This window comes from Sorghum bicolor, chromosome 1 (genome assembly GCF_000003195.3).
Source record: "Sorghum bicolor cultivar BTx623 chromosome 1, Sorghum_bicolor_NCBIv3, whole genome shotgun sequence".
NCBI classification, from domain to species: Eukaryota; Viridiplantae; Streptophyta; class Magnoliopsida; order Poales; family Poaceae; genus Sorghum; species Sorghum bicolor.
Genome location: NC_012870.2, coordinates 77,372,435 through 77,388,251, shown reverse-complemented (window position 1 = coordinate 77,388,251; position 15,817 = coordinate 77,372,435). Strand labels below are relative to the sequence as shown.

General features: G+C 44.9%; 1 protein-coding gene across 1 annotated transcript; it reads right to left on the bottom strand.

Moving 5' to 3' along the window:
• Positions 573–14,969, bottom strand: LOC8080568. Its single transcript, XM_021453564.1, has 17 exons — positions 14,062–14,969; positions 13,560–13,757; positions 12,777–12,860; positions 12,254–12,313; positions 11,190–11,234; positions 10,595–10,794; positions 9,998–10,498; positions 9,781–9,874; positions 9,369–9,458; positions 8,397–8,459; positions 8,226–8,300; positions 6,336–6,386; positions 5,619–5,753; positions 5,350–5,457; positions 5,181–5,246; positions 1,145–2,410; positions 573–1,025 (listed from the first exon to the last, which is right to left on the bottom strand). The coding sequence occupies exons 1-17, from the start codon at positions 14,845–14,847 to the stop codon at positions 573–575; spliced, it is 4,275 nt and encodes a 1,424-aa protein (XP_021309239.1). The 5' UTR covers positions 14,848–14,969.

Here is a 15,817-nt window from a genome sequence, read left to right as displayed (position 1 = left end):
TTGTCGGGCCGTGGGCCGGCCCGGCCCGACCGGGCTGAACGGGCAGCACGGCCCGGGAAAATGGCCCACGGGCCGGACCATGGGCCGCACCCTCGGCCCGCAGCACGGTGGTGGCCCGGCCCGGTCGGCCCGTGGCCCGACGTGGCCCGCCCCGTGCCGTGCCGGCCCGGTCCGTTGTATATCTATAGCAGTGGCAAGTACATGAGGACTAGGACCATGTTAGACCGGATCGTTAGTTGGATTTAAAATGAGTGAACGTCCGTTGAAATGGAATTCTACAACTTCGGCCCGTGGCCCGACGTGGCCCGCCCCGTGCCGTGCCGGCCCGGTCCGTTGTATATCTATAGCAGTGGCAAGTACATGAGGACTAGGACCATGTTAGACCGGATCGTTAGTTGGATTTAAAATGAGTGAACGTCCGTTGAAATGGAATTCTACAACTTCGATCTGCTGGGTCAAATAGAATAAAGAGGTTGCTATAATAATAGTGCTTTAATTTTAAATAATTTTAGAATAAAGCCACGCAAATTCCGCACAACAAACCGAATACAGAATAAAAAATAAATCACTTTTCAGCGTATCTGTGACTGTGATGTGCAGGCCTTCTGCCTCATGAGCTCCATGGCGGAGTCGACGAGACAGCCGACGCTGACGGCGCGGCGGCTGAGCCCGACGCTGCCCGAGAACACGTTGAAGCACTCGAGGCCGGAGGTGGTCTCCGCGACGCGCCTCTGCTCGGCCTCCATCCCGAGCTCCACGAAGAGCGCCACGAAGCGCGCGTCCGACCGCATCAACGCGATGGCGAGCTCCAGCGTGTACAGCCGGATGCGCGGCACCACCATGGACGGGCGGCTGTACTCCCGCAGGACCAGCACCAGCGTTCGCGCCAGCGCCGCGTCCGTGACGCCCGCCGTGGCGAGGCTCGCCCGGAGCTCCCCAGGCTGCATGAACCGGAGCATCTGCGCCGCGAGGCCGAGGGAGATGTTGAGGAGCTTCGTCTTGTCCACCGTGATACTGCGCAGCACCTGTGTTTCACGACGACGACGACGACGAAGAAAGAAAAGGTTAGGAAATGTGGTTGATGACCAGTGAGTGACACCATAGCCGATGCACATGCACAGACTGTACAGCCAGAAACTAATACCTTGGTGGCGCCGGCGGTGACTCTTCTCAGTATAAGCTGCCACTCGTCCCCAGCGTAGGTGCACAGGTTGCGCAGGATCCTTGCGGCGCTGATGGCGACGACGGGATCACTCAGCGCCTCGACGAGCCGCTCCACACCTCCGCCGAACGCCATGATGATCGCGCCGCAGTTCCTGCGGCTGTCAAGCGCCAGCATCGCCAGAGCCTCGCCGGCCTCCACCCGGACCGCGTCCTTGTGCCGGTCGGCCGCTGCCTCCTGCTTTTCCGGCAAGAACATGGCCACCAGCGTGCTGACCACACCCCCCGTGCCGCCGATCATCTCTCTCGTCTCCTCGTCCATGGCGAGGTTCGTCAGTATCTCGATCGCCAGGCGGTGCAGCTCGGACACGTCCTTGTCGTCGTGCTGCTGCTGCAGCACCTCCCTGACGTTGCTCACGGTGAACACAATGCCAGAGAGCTCCCTCCGAAGCAGCTTTCCGGTGTTCCCCGTCGTGCTCGCCAGCCTTTTCACAACGCGGAGCGACTGCTTCACCGCCTTGAGGCGCATGTCTGTCGCCGGCCCGTTTGCTACTATGCCAGAGTAGGAGATGATACTGTCGAGAAGGCCCCTGGTCTTCCCGATCTTGTCGCAGTTGTCGTGGTCCCGCGCCAGCTTGTTGAGGATGGACAGCCCGAGGAGGTTGAGCTCGTCGAGGTCGGCGTAGAGCAAGGAAGCCACCGACTCCATGGCGCCTGGAATTCCGGTGACGCGGAGCGCGTTCAGCTTCCTTCTGGTGAGCATGAACACGACGACCGCGGCGGCGCGTCGCACGTCCTTCTCGGAGGCGTTCTTCCAGCTGAGCATCTCGATGAGGCGCTCGATGGTTGGCCCGGACGTGCCGATCTTGCGAAGCGTGGCGTCGGCGAAGCGGTCGGACTCGACGAGCGCCGCGAGGATGCTGGCGCCCAGGCGCTGCTCGTCGTGCGAGCCCGCCGTGAGCAGGTCGTCGGCGTAGGACACGAGGTCCATGTGCAGGCCGTCGAAGATGCTGCCGCTGAGGCAGCGGGAGTAGGAGTCGTAGAAGAAGCGGCGGACGGCGACGGCGCCGCAGTCGGTGGCGAGGTGGCAGTCGGTGGCGACGCGCTCCAGCAGGCGGTGGTGGTCCACCCTCCACTGCCACAGCGCCTTCTCGACGAGGAACAGCAGCGCCTCGGCGAGCGCGAGGCCGTAGAATATGTCGAGCGCGGAGTGGCGGTTGACGCGGGCCTCCTCGCTGCCGCCGTAGCGCTGGTGGAGGAGGCGGACGAGCGAGAGCGCGGCGCAGGAGGACGCGGACAGCAGCTGCAGCCAGTGGAAGACGCGGCCGGCGGCCCAGGACACGGGCGCGCGGCGGCCCGCGGTCTCGTGCTGCCACTCCAGCTCGTGGCTGCGGCCCAGGATCCGGACGCCCTCCACGAGCAGCAGGATGGTGATGCACCAGAAGTCGGTCTGGCCCAGCGTGATGGCGAAGCCGCCGAGCAGCACGACCGTGGCCCAGATGAAGCCCAGCGTGCCGAGCCGGCTGGCCGCCTTCTCGATCACCGCGAGCTGGAGCGCCAGCATGGTGAGCCGGCGCTCCGGCGGCGCCGCGTCGTCTTCGTCGTCGACGACGCTCGCTTGGACGTGCGGGGCCACCACCGACTTCTGCGGCTCGAACACCGTCGGCAGCTGGTCGGGGACCAACACGCGCACGCTCCGGGTGGCAAGGCTCACGCGGGGATCCATTATTATTGCCGACTGCTGCTTTGCTCTGGGCACGCTCGAGCTAGCTGGGTAGCGAGCAGTGTGAGTGTGACGCACTGACACGATGAGTCCACTAAACTCTGGCATCTGCCGATTATTTATAGGCAAGTGCAGCTAGCTGTGCAGTGCAGCATGCAGACATTTGGCAGCGGGATGTGTTCATAGCGTACGTACGGTATTACGTAAGTACTTGCATTGGAGCTTGGAGGAGGTTCGTGGCAGGCATTGACGCATGTCTCACTCTCACGTTGACATATATGTGGTCGATTTCTTGCGTGCATGGAGGTTTATTTCAGGCCTTGACGGGAAGGAGTTGCTCTCTCCTTTCTTCTTGTTACAAAACTCGGTTGCCGACTGGGGCAACAGCGCCAAACGCATGCAGGCTTGGCGGGATGCCCTAGATCAATATCAACACCTGCGGATGATGAATCTATTTTGATATTTATTTGGCATATAAAATACTTGTAGTTGTTTATATAAATTTCGTCAAAAATTTGGGATAGTTTGAAATTAGTACTATTCTGGGGTTGCATCTTTTTTTGGTGGGACGGAGGTAGTATTTGTGTTGGTCCTTAGCTTGCTTGCACAACCTGCTATAGTCGCCTGCCACTGCCAGAAACAGGAGGATTTGGAGTTCGGAACCAGAACATGTGAAGCTCGAGTTGATATTTCGAATGAGAACCACATGATATCATGCACTTCGATCGTCATTTCCAATGATCACCAGGATGTAGCGGCCCAATGATGATCCAAAGGTTGGGCGAGAGGTTAGATACCGTTGCGCAGCCGCTGCAGATATTGCTTCTTCTGCCCTTGCTTGCTGTGCTAGCCAATCGCCTCTCCTTTCAGCCCTTTCTGAGAACGGAAGTGTGTTGAACCAAGACAACAAGCATTGTTTCGGCAGAGCCGAGACATCATGCTTCAACGGCCTCGCAGCTGGCCATTGTTCTGTTAGAATGTTGCAATTTCTAAGCTAGCGGTGTGTTTCGTTATGTTGATGTCATTCCTTGGGAATTTAGATCATCTATTCGACCAAGAATCTATTTACACAAATACTCAAACCATCCCAAATTACAAAACGTTTGACTATTTTGACACCAAGTTTGACTATTCATCTTATTCAAAAATTTGTGCAAAATTTACATTTTTTGTCGTAGCTTGGTTTATTAATAAAAATAACGACTTAAATTTGACTCTATTTGTATAAATTTTTTGAACAAGACAAGTGGTCAAACTTGAGGTCAAAAAAGTCAAACATAATTTGGGATGGAGTGAGTAGTATGCAAAACACTAGATGCTGTGAATAGTGATGATGGGCAGGTCCAGTCCAAACATGAGATCTCGTCGAACATACGTCTAAGTTATTACATTCAATGGCCTTAAAAGTAAATGACACTAAATTGCAAAACGTCCCCTATCAAAACTGATGCCCGTTTCTTGTGCATCAGACCATGATTTACATGATCAAATCGGGGACGCGTAACTACAATGAATAACCTCACCCTATATACATGGTTCTTTCACTATATGCAATCACCAAGTCACTAGACACTAGTGTTACATAGCAAAACAAGACCTGAAGCAGAAACCCAACTATATTCATCATTTCTTTTCCTTCTGTGCCATATGTACCTCATCCCACTTAGAAGACCGGGTTGCATCTATTTCCTATAACCTATCAGTCCATAGTATTCTTCTTACATTGCAGACGAGCCTGGATGCTTTTCAGAACACTTCCAGTTAGTGCTGTGACTTTGGCAAAATCAACACATCCTCTGCGCTCCACATGGCGTGCCTCGTTTTTATCTTCCCAATTGACTCTGCATTGGAAATGACATGTAAAGGTAGCACCTGGAAGCAGACACCAAAACCAAAGCAGGGAGTATCACTGTGTTTGATATCCAGCTGAAACAATGCCTTTATGCCTGTTCATTTTCGAAACTGTACAGTCGAGAATCTGATAGAACAGAGAACATCTGCGTCTCCACAAAGAGCTGCACCATGTTAAGAATAATGAGAATGCAGGCAAAATGGGAAAACACAACAGCGACAAAAAACGAAGAAAGAAAGCTGATTCCATTGGAAGCATGCATAGCGTGACAGCATCATAGGAGCTCCATCAAGAAAAACCCTATTACTGAGGATCTGCTTATTTGTTCATACTTTGCGCCTTGCCCAGACAGAAAGGCCTGAAGTCTGCTAGTTCCATCAACTATATGTGGTTTTCTTACAGAAAATAAACACATCTCCAATGTAAAAAAAATAAGACAAGTACCTTTATAAATGGTCGATCATTTGAGGGGAACGAATCAATGAAACTGTCTTTCAGAAGCAAAGAAACCTGATCATTCAGGGCCAACATTAGTCAATGGATTTTATGCTGTTAAGAGAACTAACAAACAACATGATTATTAAGGGTAGAGAACAATGTTCGTATTGCTAACCCTGTCATTGTTTGACTGTACATCTGTAATGGTATGAAAGCGCAAGTCAGAGCAAAGTGATTCCAAGTAGGTTCTGATTACATTTAAGAACTTCCAAGCTACGTCAGCCTGCAATAATATCATATGTAACGTTTATCATTCAAAAACTAAATTGGATAATCCATAGAAGTTTAAATGATCAAGTGCAGAGATAATTTTCTTCTAGAGAAAAAATGAATGGTAACTAGAAAATAAAATGATGAATCTACAGAGTGGTTAAAAATTAGTACCTGAACTTCATTGCATTTATAGATGGGATGTCTCTTAGCCAAAGAATTCTCACACGATAGTCTGGCATGAAGTGGACCAAGATTAGAAACGAGCTCCTCGTAACGTGGGAGTTGAGGCAATGAACATGCCTTGACCTGCGTATTTTTTATACACGGCTAACATTTAGCTTGCACCATAGTGCATGATTGTATTTCCTCATAAATGATGTCCCAATAAATATCACAAGGAAGATATCATCTAGCAAGGTGCAATAGATTCATGATTGGCTGACGTAAAAGAGCACTAGTGGGTAAAATGTGTCTCTACAACTCCTGATCCATTCACTTTGTGTGTGTGTGTGTGGCCGGGCAGGGGGGGGGGGGGGCACAATAAAACTTAGACCAAAAAGATAAGGATTATGGTTTTATAAAAAAAAGGTTTTGATATTCCTTTTCCTTCCCAAGATGTTTTTTCACTATGAGGAAATAGCATGTAATGTATACTTGCCTGATCTTTCTGGACATTGACCCTGACAAGACTAGATCCTTTCATCTTGATATCAGGGGGTTTATGTTGTACACCAGCCTATAAAAGAAATTGGACTACTGTTTACACTTCAGCTATTACTGAGAGTTAATAATAAATTCAAATTGCTAATATTTAACAACTATGATCACTGTAAATTAACTCAATAATAGCAACCAAATAAATGAGCTTCAAGAGCCAAACAAGCTTACAATGAAAGGTACAGGGGCATCAAGAAAATCAATCAATTTCATCGGAAGAACCTGCAAAGCAATAGACATCCAAATGAGCTAATTTGATTGCCATGTGAGCTTTTGCATACAGTAAACCTAAAGCAAAGCATGTTTCTTTGACAACTTTTTGTGAGAAATTGCGTTATGATATACGTTATCATAATGGAAGTATCCAATGCTGAAAGCTCCCACACAGGGTGGGCTCAGGTGAAGCGAATTTCCAGGATGTGTTGCCCTTGCTTATTTTTGCATGGAGGCTGACTTGAACCCAGGACCTCCAGGACCATAAGTGGAGACTTTTAACACTATTCCAGGCCCGTCCTTTCAGAACAAATAAAGAAAACATCTACTGGCTACTGAACAATTGTAGAAAGCCCCTTGTTCATGGCAGCTGTCTATTCTAATTTCTAAAAAATATTGAGCCACAAATTTAAAAAAAAAAGACTCGACCTGCGGGGAGTAAGACAGCCCTCAGGCATTGCACTAAGAAAAAGACCTTCTCATGCAGGTTAAGAAAACCACCAAACCCCTACGGCCCTGCCCCACCCATACACAGCGGCACCATAGCCCATGTGAGAACAACCACGATCAGGGCCAGGCCTTAGACATGTGATTTGGCATGGGATAGACGAGCAACAGCGGAGCCACGTGGGGGCCATAGTAGGCCATGACCTCCCCCCTGCCTCTATAAATTTTTTGAAGTCCATATGCTATTCACAGCCCAATAGACCATAATGTAGCCCCAGTGCTGGTTTGCACAACTCCCCGTCCGCAAGCCACTGGTCTTCCATGTCCTCTGCGCCGTCTACTCCGAAAGTCTGTCCCGGCATCTGCAGTCCACATGCACTGGGCGGCCACCAGCGAGGATCAACCCCTGCCGCGGCACCGACACCCACCAGCAGTATTCCAGTCATTGGCCTGTTTCTTATGTCCGTTCTTGACGATTCTTCTATTTTTTGCTTCCAAATTCTTCAATCGGTATAATCTGTGGGCTATGCTTACTAGAAGTCATCTTTTTATGTTCTTCTTCTAATAAAAATTGCGGCAAAGCATTTGCCGTCCTTTCTAACAAAAGAAGTCACTAATTGAGTAATAATTTATTGCCTGTTGAGATCATAATTTGTTGCCTATTGAGATCTTTTCTGATGCTTTTTTGAGATAACTTTAAATCTTTGCTGTTTAATTTGTCCTAAGCTCCTAATTGTACAGAACATATATCCTATGTATCTTGTAAACTGTGACCTAATTATGAGTACTAAACTAATTTCTCCATGACCTATGGTTTTAATTGGCAAATTCCCCCCCCCCCCCCCTCTCTGTATCGTTCAGGCTCCGCCACTGCAGACGAGGGGGTCTTTTTAACCCTAGCCTGAAATTCGCTCCCACAGGGAGTCGAACCCAGGACCTAAGGAGTGCTACTCAAGCCATCTAACTAACTCAACTAGAGGCCCTTCCGCAAAAGCCACAATTTATAGAGATCCAAAGATAAAAATAAATAAATAGACACCTCTAAAGATTAGATGAAGGGCAACATAATACTCATTGGTTTATACAATTATTCAGTCACACGACAGACAATCTTATGCCTATGGCAAATCATATGATTTTATAAATGTGAGCAGTGTATAACATGGAAAATGCAAGACCAAGAAGATCAAAGTTCATGTTCTTATGATCCAATACCGAAACAAATGAAATTACAACTATAGTATTATAAAAAAAATGGATACAGGATAGAAACTGAGGAAACGAGTTTGGGTCCCTATCAAGGCAAATTTGGGTGCTTGTTTGTCCTTTATATATAAAGTCACCTAGATCCTCCCAAGTTGATCTGTTTTAAGATAGAAACTTAAATCTTACAGGACTTACCGGAAGCAACAGACTTTGCCACTGGAACGGCCTTATCATCGGTATAACTGACAAAACAATTGCTGACAGGACACCCTGCAGTTACGCATTTGGGAGAAGCACTCAAATTAGTGGGAAAAAGGATGGCATGAAACTAAATCACACTGTTACAATGCTCAAATAAAACCATACCAGATTTGGGCATATTACCACAATTTGCTTCTCCAGCAGAACTCCAGTAAATAATCCTAGCACCTTCAGGAGAAAATAATAACTTTATGCAAAAATGAACAGCCAAGATAGCAATTACCATTTATATTATGCCCCATGATACCAAATGTATGATCTTAAAATGGGTTAGCAATGATCGAACTCAACAAACAGAATCGCATCGATATAGCTATTTAGTGCGGTCTTAATTACCTATATTTTACATAGCAAAAAGTAGTGTTTTGTGATTCAAAAAGACCAGCTTTCGTTTCCCTGTTAAGCCTCTTTGGCTTGTACAATCTTTTTTGTTTGCTCTCCTTTTTCTTTTGTTTGTACAGTTGTTTCTTTGGTTCTAATAAAATTTTATTACAGTGGGGGCCTCCCCTGCTGTATTTATGGTTCAAAAAAATGTTTGGTTGGATAAAGAACTAATGAGATCTCTCACTTCACTTCTTCCTGTACATCGAGAAAAATAAGTCATGCTAGAGCATACAGGTCTTATTTGTGGAATTTCACAAACAGCCAAAAATAAAGATAGCAGAAAATCTTGCTTGTCAATATTATATCTGGAGTAAAGGTCTTGAGACTTGACTAAGATGATCCTAGTAATTGAAGAGCAAATTTCCTGCCATATAAATGGTTCTGAGTTCAAGAGCATATTTTAAAATATTCTTTCCAAATGAGCTACTACTTAACTCTGAATCCTTGTACCGCCAAAGAATTAGTTCTATTTAGTAACTATCACTATTGTTTGAGTATAAGGCTAAGTTTGTAGTTGTTTCTCAATTCAGCACTGAATTAGTTGGCTGCTTCCATTGTGAAGGGTTTATGAACCCTTTTACATGATTTCTATTTCTTTTAGTTTTTGTAACCTAATATTTTTTTATAATACATAGCAGTAGGGCCTCCCATACTGTTTCTATAAACTGAAAAACTGGGAGTAGCACAACATACACTTTCCAGAGAGAGAGAACGGCAAACTGTAGCCATAGTCCATATCGACAATGCAAGAGCTTCTTCTGCAGCCGCCAAATGTGAATTGATCTACATTCAAGTTTCAAGATTAGGGAAGTGGAGGAATAATACTACAGGCTAGAGTCATGATAGGTCAAGCATCTACCTTATTTGTTTCTGCCTTAATGAAAGCATTGTAGGATAATCCAGGCCGGGAGTATTTCACAGGTTGGAGATGTTCAAGGGGGCGGAATACAAGTTCACCACCACGAGGTGGCAGAGGAAGAGCATGGTAACCACAAACAATCTGTAGAGGTTCGTTATTGTGTGCCTAAAAAACCATCATGTCTATGATCAGTAAGAATCAGAGCCATATGATGGTATTCGTGAAGCATGAATATGTCAGGCAAACCTTAGCCCATCCTATAACTTTTTTATCATCAACAATCATTTCATGCTTCACATTTACTTCATATTCTTCATATAATGCGGCACCTTTGACTGAACTGTCATAGAAGATGTGTCACAGTTCACAATGATATGTATTCCAACATGATCAGTAACAATTTCGGAGAAAGAAAAGATTCGACGACTTCGCAATACCAGGAAATCATTATTTTAAAGTTCACCTTTCTAAAGACTCCACGCTTTGTGCGCGCTTTAATCTTCTAGAGGTAGGAGAATGCATGGACAGAAGATCTGGGGAAGTATTCCCATTGTCATATATGTAACTTGCTCTCCCAAAGCTATCACAACGTGGTTCCAAGTTCCCTGATATACAGTCTTCATAATGCTGGAAACTATGCCTTGCCTCCTTCTCAACTTCTCTTACATAACCAGAATCTGAAATCTCACTAGCAGATATACTTTGGGAAGAATTAGGTTCCCAGCTCCTGAACAAATATGAAGACATGTCCCTTTCTGATGGAACACTTGATGAAGAAATGAGACCTGATATACTGTTGACAGGTACAGCATATTCTGTCCAGTCAATGTACGGAATCCCATTTGAGGAATCAAAATCACCGCCTACTCCATCTTGTTCTTTCACAGGACGAGGAACTGGCCCAGCCAGAGCAATTTCACTAGCAAACTGCGTTATCCTGTCAAGCCTCTCCTGTGCAATAATGCTGTTCATAGAATAGACACAGCACCATATCCTTAGAACTGAATTGATGAAATCTTGGATCAAAATATATAAATATATGTTAGATCTGAAAACAAACCTGTTTAACATCTCATAGTGTAGCTCAAAAAACGGCACCTTTGTAAGTAGACAGTAACAACGTGGTGCAGAAACCAAGAAACGACTTGGCTTATAGGAATTAGGGTTTAAGGGTGAAACTGCACCTAGTATACCAGGTGCCTTTTGAACTATTTCCTGAACATGCAAACAAACACCATACAGTGTCGCATTGTCTGATACCTGGTTCATAAACAACAATACTAAAAACATCAAACAAGAGATATAATAAGGGCACTCACAATGCAAGACTCTATCACAGTGTCCAAGACAATTAATTACATATTATTTATGGTATTTTGGTGATGTGGCAGCATATTTATTGAAGAAAGAGGTAGAAAAAATAAGACTCCAAGTCTTATTTAGACTCTAAGTCCACATTGTTTGAGGTAATAAATAACTTTAGACTCTATGATAGAGTCTGCATTGTGAGTGCCCTAAGACTCACAAACCTGTAGGTAGGAAAATGCAATATCAAAATCATCGAGATACTAACATCCAGGAATTATAAAATGGAAGATTCTTCTTAATGCAATTATACCGCGTATTCAAGAAAAAAATGGAAGACATAAACAAACCTTGAGGGAGAAGATAAATGACAGATCATCTCGAGACAGATGTTCCTATGCAAAAAATAGTTATACAAGTTAGCAGGTCGAATACAACAAGTTATACAAGTCTGGAAATTTAAATGCTCAAGTGGAATTCCATGTGAAATAGGCAGCAGAAATATAGCCATTTCAGCGATAAAATAGAGATATCCTAGTTCTCCACATGAGCATTAGACTCTGAAGGAAGCTCCAGCTGTTAGATTATTCTTTGATCAACAAATATTATTTTCCTTTATGTCTTTTATTTATTTATTTTTTGCCAAACGAATACTGTTAGTATATTTTTGTTTACAGGAGAAAGAAAAGGAAATAGTTAGTTGGAGTCATTAAATATGTCATTAGCCACTAGCTCACCACAAGCCTCAGGGCCGTCCCAGCGAAACTGGAGGCCTTGTACGAAACTAAAAAAATGAGGCCTATAATATCTTGGATCAAATATATTAGACTGAAAAAAATTACCAGCATTCGAAGAAGGATTCAAGTCCTCACTGTTATTGTCTATCTGAGTATTTGTGTTGTCGACAATTGCCAACTGAAAACGAATTACGTCTAGTCTAGCGGTCGGCCAACAAGATATTTTTTATTGGGCTATTGTTGTGCACACCGCTTTGCTAAAGGGCCAAAGGCCGAAGCAGTACATGCTTGTCTAGAATACATATATAGTATATATACTCCATATTTGGAGGCCCCTGAGAATTGGAGGCCCTGTACGGTCGATCATCCCGCACATGCCCAGGGACGGCCCTGCAAGCCTAAACTTGTTATCTGAACGGTTAATACTAAGGTGCTGACATGGATAACCACAACCATGCATGGTGATTTGAAATTTACCAATTGAAGCTTTCACAATGCAGTAGTTGTCCACTTCAGCATGTAGGTAGAGTTTTTGTAGGATACTTTGTATGTGTAGCATTGCTCTATCTAAAAAACTGGTTTATTAAATACCACTGGTAGCCACTAGCGAGTAAAACAGACAACCACCAACACCCGGAGTCCATGATTGTTTTCTGAATTCTGCAATGATTTCTCACCTGCCCAAATATCACTTCATTCAGGTCACTCATGGATGGAGTCCTCTCTATTAGGCGAGCCTGAAATTTTAAGTTTTTAAAAATATCAAAAATTTTGTTGTGGATCGTATCATAACACAGAAAAAAAATAAAGAAAAGACTAAAATTGGAATAAAAAATATAGAGTAGCCAATGGAACAGGTTGGTGTGATTGTCCATATCTAAGGCTACTTAATATACGAATGAAAACATTCATGTAAAAGCACAAAAGGATATGTTATTGTCAGTTAAATTATTAGCTTGCGCTGCTCAAGATGAATTTAGATCAGGCTCTAATAATAGTAATTAGTAAACAAGTTCAGATAAGAACAACTAAAATAAAAGGAGTTATCTATGCTAAAAGAAAACCAACTCCCATCAATATTATCACGAGGTAAGGAGAGACAGAAGCAAATCTCTTTATATAGCTCAGTGAACACATATTGTGGCACATAAGAAAGAGGTGTATCCCTATTCATATACCCAAGAAGTTTATGTAACTAACCTTTACACCTTCAGGAAAACAGAATGAGGGCAAATCAGCCTCCCTAACTTCTGCTTCCTTTCCAGGTGGATACTTGAAAAGAATCTGCAAGTTGCTCTTTGATCAGTTTCTATCAGATAAAAAAGAGTAAGAAAGGATAAACATGATTAAGTAAAGATGGTCACTGTCACTACCATCACAAAGATCACTAAGTAAAAAATAATAATGTACAATGTGCCACCAACATTTAAATCCTCTACTTATCAGACTCTCGGACAGTATGTTCCAAATTGTAAGTCTATGCAACTGTACAATACAAATGTACATTAAAAATCATTTATCAAAACATGCAAATCAGCCTAGGCCCTGGGGCCAAGTCCCTAGAGTCCAAAATAAGTATACACTTTCCTAACATACCAGCATAATATACAAAATTGATTCAACCCAAGCCCATGAAACTAGGACTATCCGCATTTCAATGTCTAGCTAGGGTTCACCAGATGGGAACTAAACAAAGGACTTTAACATGAGATCAGATGAATATACTAAATGCCAAATTTACAGCGAACTGTAACTAAATTTATGGAGAAATTCCAATGTTTCTATGAAACTTGTCCTCAGTGTTTCACAAGGCTTAAGCATAGAGTCAATAAAAGCACCAAAGCGAGCCTTCTGTGCTCAATCTGCTGACAGTACAGGCTCTCTATAAGGTTTGCCATACAGATGAAAGGGAAATCAACAATGTAAACTAGAACAACTAAGTAACCTGAACTAGTATAACTAAATTTTTTTTCAAGTTCTTACCTGGGGTTCCATAGATGGTATAGGTCCATGATATCGGATTTTTCTACGATCTACTATCTCTGATCGTGCTACTTTAGATTCCCAAGCTTTCTTTTTTGCAAAAGCATCCTCAATTACTCCGACATTTGCATAAGAGTGGAGACCAACCACGAAAAAATGCTCAAAGAGTGATGTTGGTTCCCTATATTGCAAATTATCCTGCAGAAGATGAAATTGGCAAGGGCAACTTGATATTAGAACATATCAAATATTGCAAGAGAAGCTAAATGATGAACATCAGAAACTAAAACAGTAGTACCATTTATGAAAACTCTGCCTGCATAATGAATCGGTATTAAACGGCACCAAATAGAAAATCTGACTGTATTTCAAGGTGAAGCTAAAACTCTCAAGCTATTTGCACTGATTTATCCCTCACTTTTCAGATATCCGTTCACAAACTTTGAGTCAGGTCCCTCTAACGAAAGGTTGCATACTGATGCATAATAATTATCATAAGAACCGTTGACAAAACAGGTGCGTTCCATACCTGGGACTTGGAGCGGACTTGATACCACTGCCGCTTCTGATTCGCCATAGCCTCAATGTTCAAAGTCGTCCGTAGGTCCCTGGGGCTCCTCTCGGCACCTCCTCCGCCTCCAATTGGCCCCCACTTCCAAGCGCGCTGCATCTGCTCACGGAACCGCTGGAAGCTGCCGGTTCGCACATGCCGCGACTGCTGCTTGATCTGCGACAGCGGCGGAGACGACGTCGACGAGGCTGAGCGCGGTGGAGACGACGTCGACGAGGCTGAGCGCGACGGGGACGATGGCGCCGAATGCATACACGACTCCGTCTCCTCCCTGGACGGCGATCCTGCCCCCGGCGTGGCCATCGAATTCTCGTGCTCCTCCGCGCCTCCCGCGCGCTGCCCCGACGGCGACGCGGCGATTCCAGTATGCACTCTCCCTGGCTCCTGCCGCGATTCAGAAACCGACGGAGACTCCTCCCCTTCCATCGCCGCACACCTCGAGGACGAAGACGACGGTGACCCGTACGTTTCCGCTTCCTCCGCGGCCGACGGCCCGTCGCCCTGCGACTTCCACGCTGACTGTGACGAAGCCTCCGCGGCGGCCTCGCCATCGCCATCGCAGCACGCCACCGGCGACGCGGAGGTGGTGGACGCCTCTTCCACCGCGTCCTCGAACGCATCCGCCTCTTGCGGTGACCTCCTCTCCTCGTCCGCCTGTCCGCGCGGCTCCGGCGCCAGCGACGCCGCTGCGGCGTCGCCGGAGGTGAGTTCCTCCATGCCCGCAACCGGGAACCGTAATTCCGAGGGTCGCTGCAATCTAGCGTCAATCGTCTAGCATTCTTGAATAGAAACACCAACGGAACGGAAGGGGAAGAGGAGGCGACCGAGATCGTTGAGAATAATAAATGGCTAAAAGTGAGCGCAAATTTTAGCGATCGTTTTTTTTTAAAAAAAAATGAGAGTACGGTCAAGAGGGAACTCGGAAAAGGGCACGTGGTAGGAAGGTGCAGGGCCTAGGACCACCTGGCAGTTGTAATTTTTGGTATGAGGCCTGGTTTAGTTTGAATTTTTTTAAAAAAAATCTATCATATCAAATCTCTAGACGTTCTTGAAATATAGATGAAAAGGTCTGAATGTGACTATTGGCATAAGTTTGGATCCACGATCACATAGGATTTGAGTTGCTTGACTGACAAGATACTTCATTTTTTGAAAAAAAAAATATATATATGATAGACCGTGTTAGGACATGTATGTACAATTATTCAGACAACAGTTGTCTGTATAAGGCCTTGTTTAGTTTGCAAAATTTTTTTGTTTTTGGCTACTGTAGCACTTTCGTTTTTATTTGACAAACATTATCTAATTATGGAGTAACTAGGCTCAAAAGATTCATCTCACAAATTACAGTTAAACTGTACAATTAGTTTTTATTTTTGTCTATGTTTAATACTCCATGCATGCGACCAAAAATTCGATGTGACGGAGAATCTTAAAAATTTTTGTGAACTAAACAAGGCCTAACTATTATATATGTCCGATTTTGGTTAAAAAATCAAATAAAATAAGTTTTGACTGTTGATTTTTCTTATTGTATATTGCCATTCATAGTTTTGAAAATCGTCGATTACATCTCGCCTACTCGCGACTAGTCGCTAGGCTAAGGCCTGGCGCCTTGACTAGGGGGGTAATCGCCCCCCTAGGCGGGTGGAGCGGGCGAAGCCAGGCGTTGAATCCGCGCGATTCA

Coding starts and splice junctions, on each gene's coding strand:
- LOC8080568 (XM_021453564.1), bottom strand. CDS start 14,847: ATGGAGGAACTCACCTCCGGCGACGCCGCAGCGGCGTCGCTGGCGCCG. Junction 12,314..12,776: donor GTTTTCCTGAAGGTGTAAAG/GTTAGTTACATA, acceptor TTAAAATTTCAG/GCTCGCCTAATAGAGAGGAC. Junction 10,795..11,189: donor CATTTATCTTCTCCCTCAAG/GTTTGTTTATGT, acceptor TTTATGAACCAG/GTATCAGACAATGCGACACT.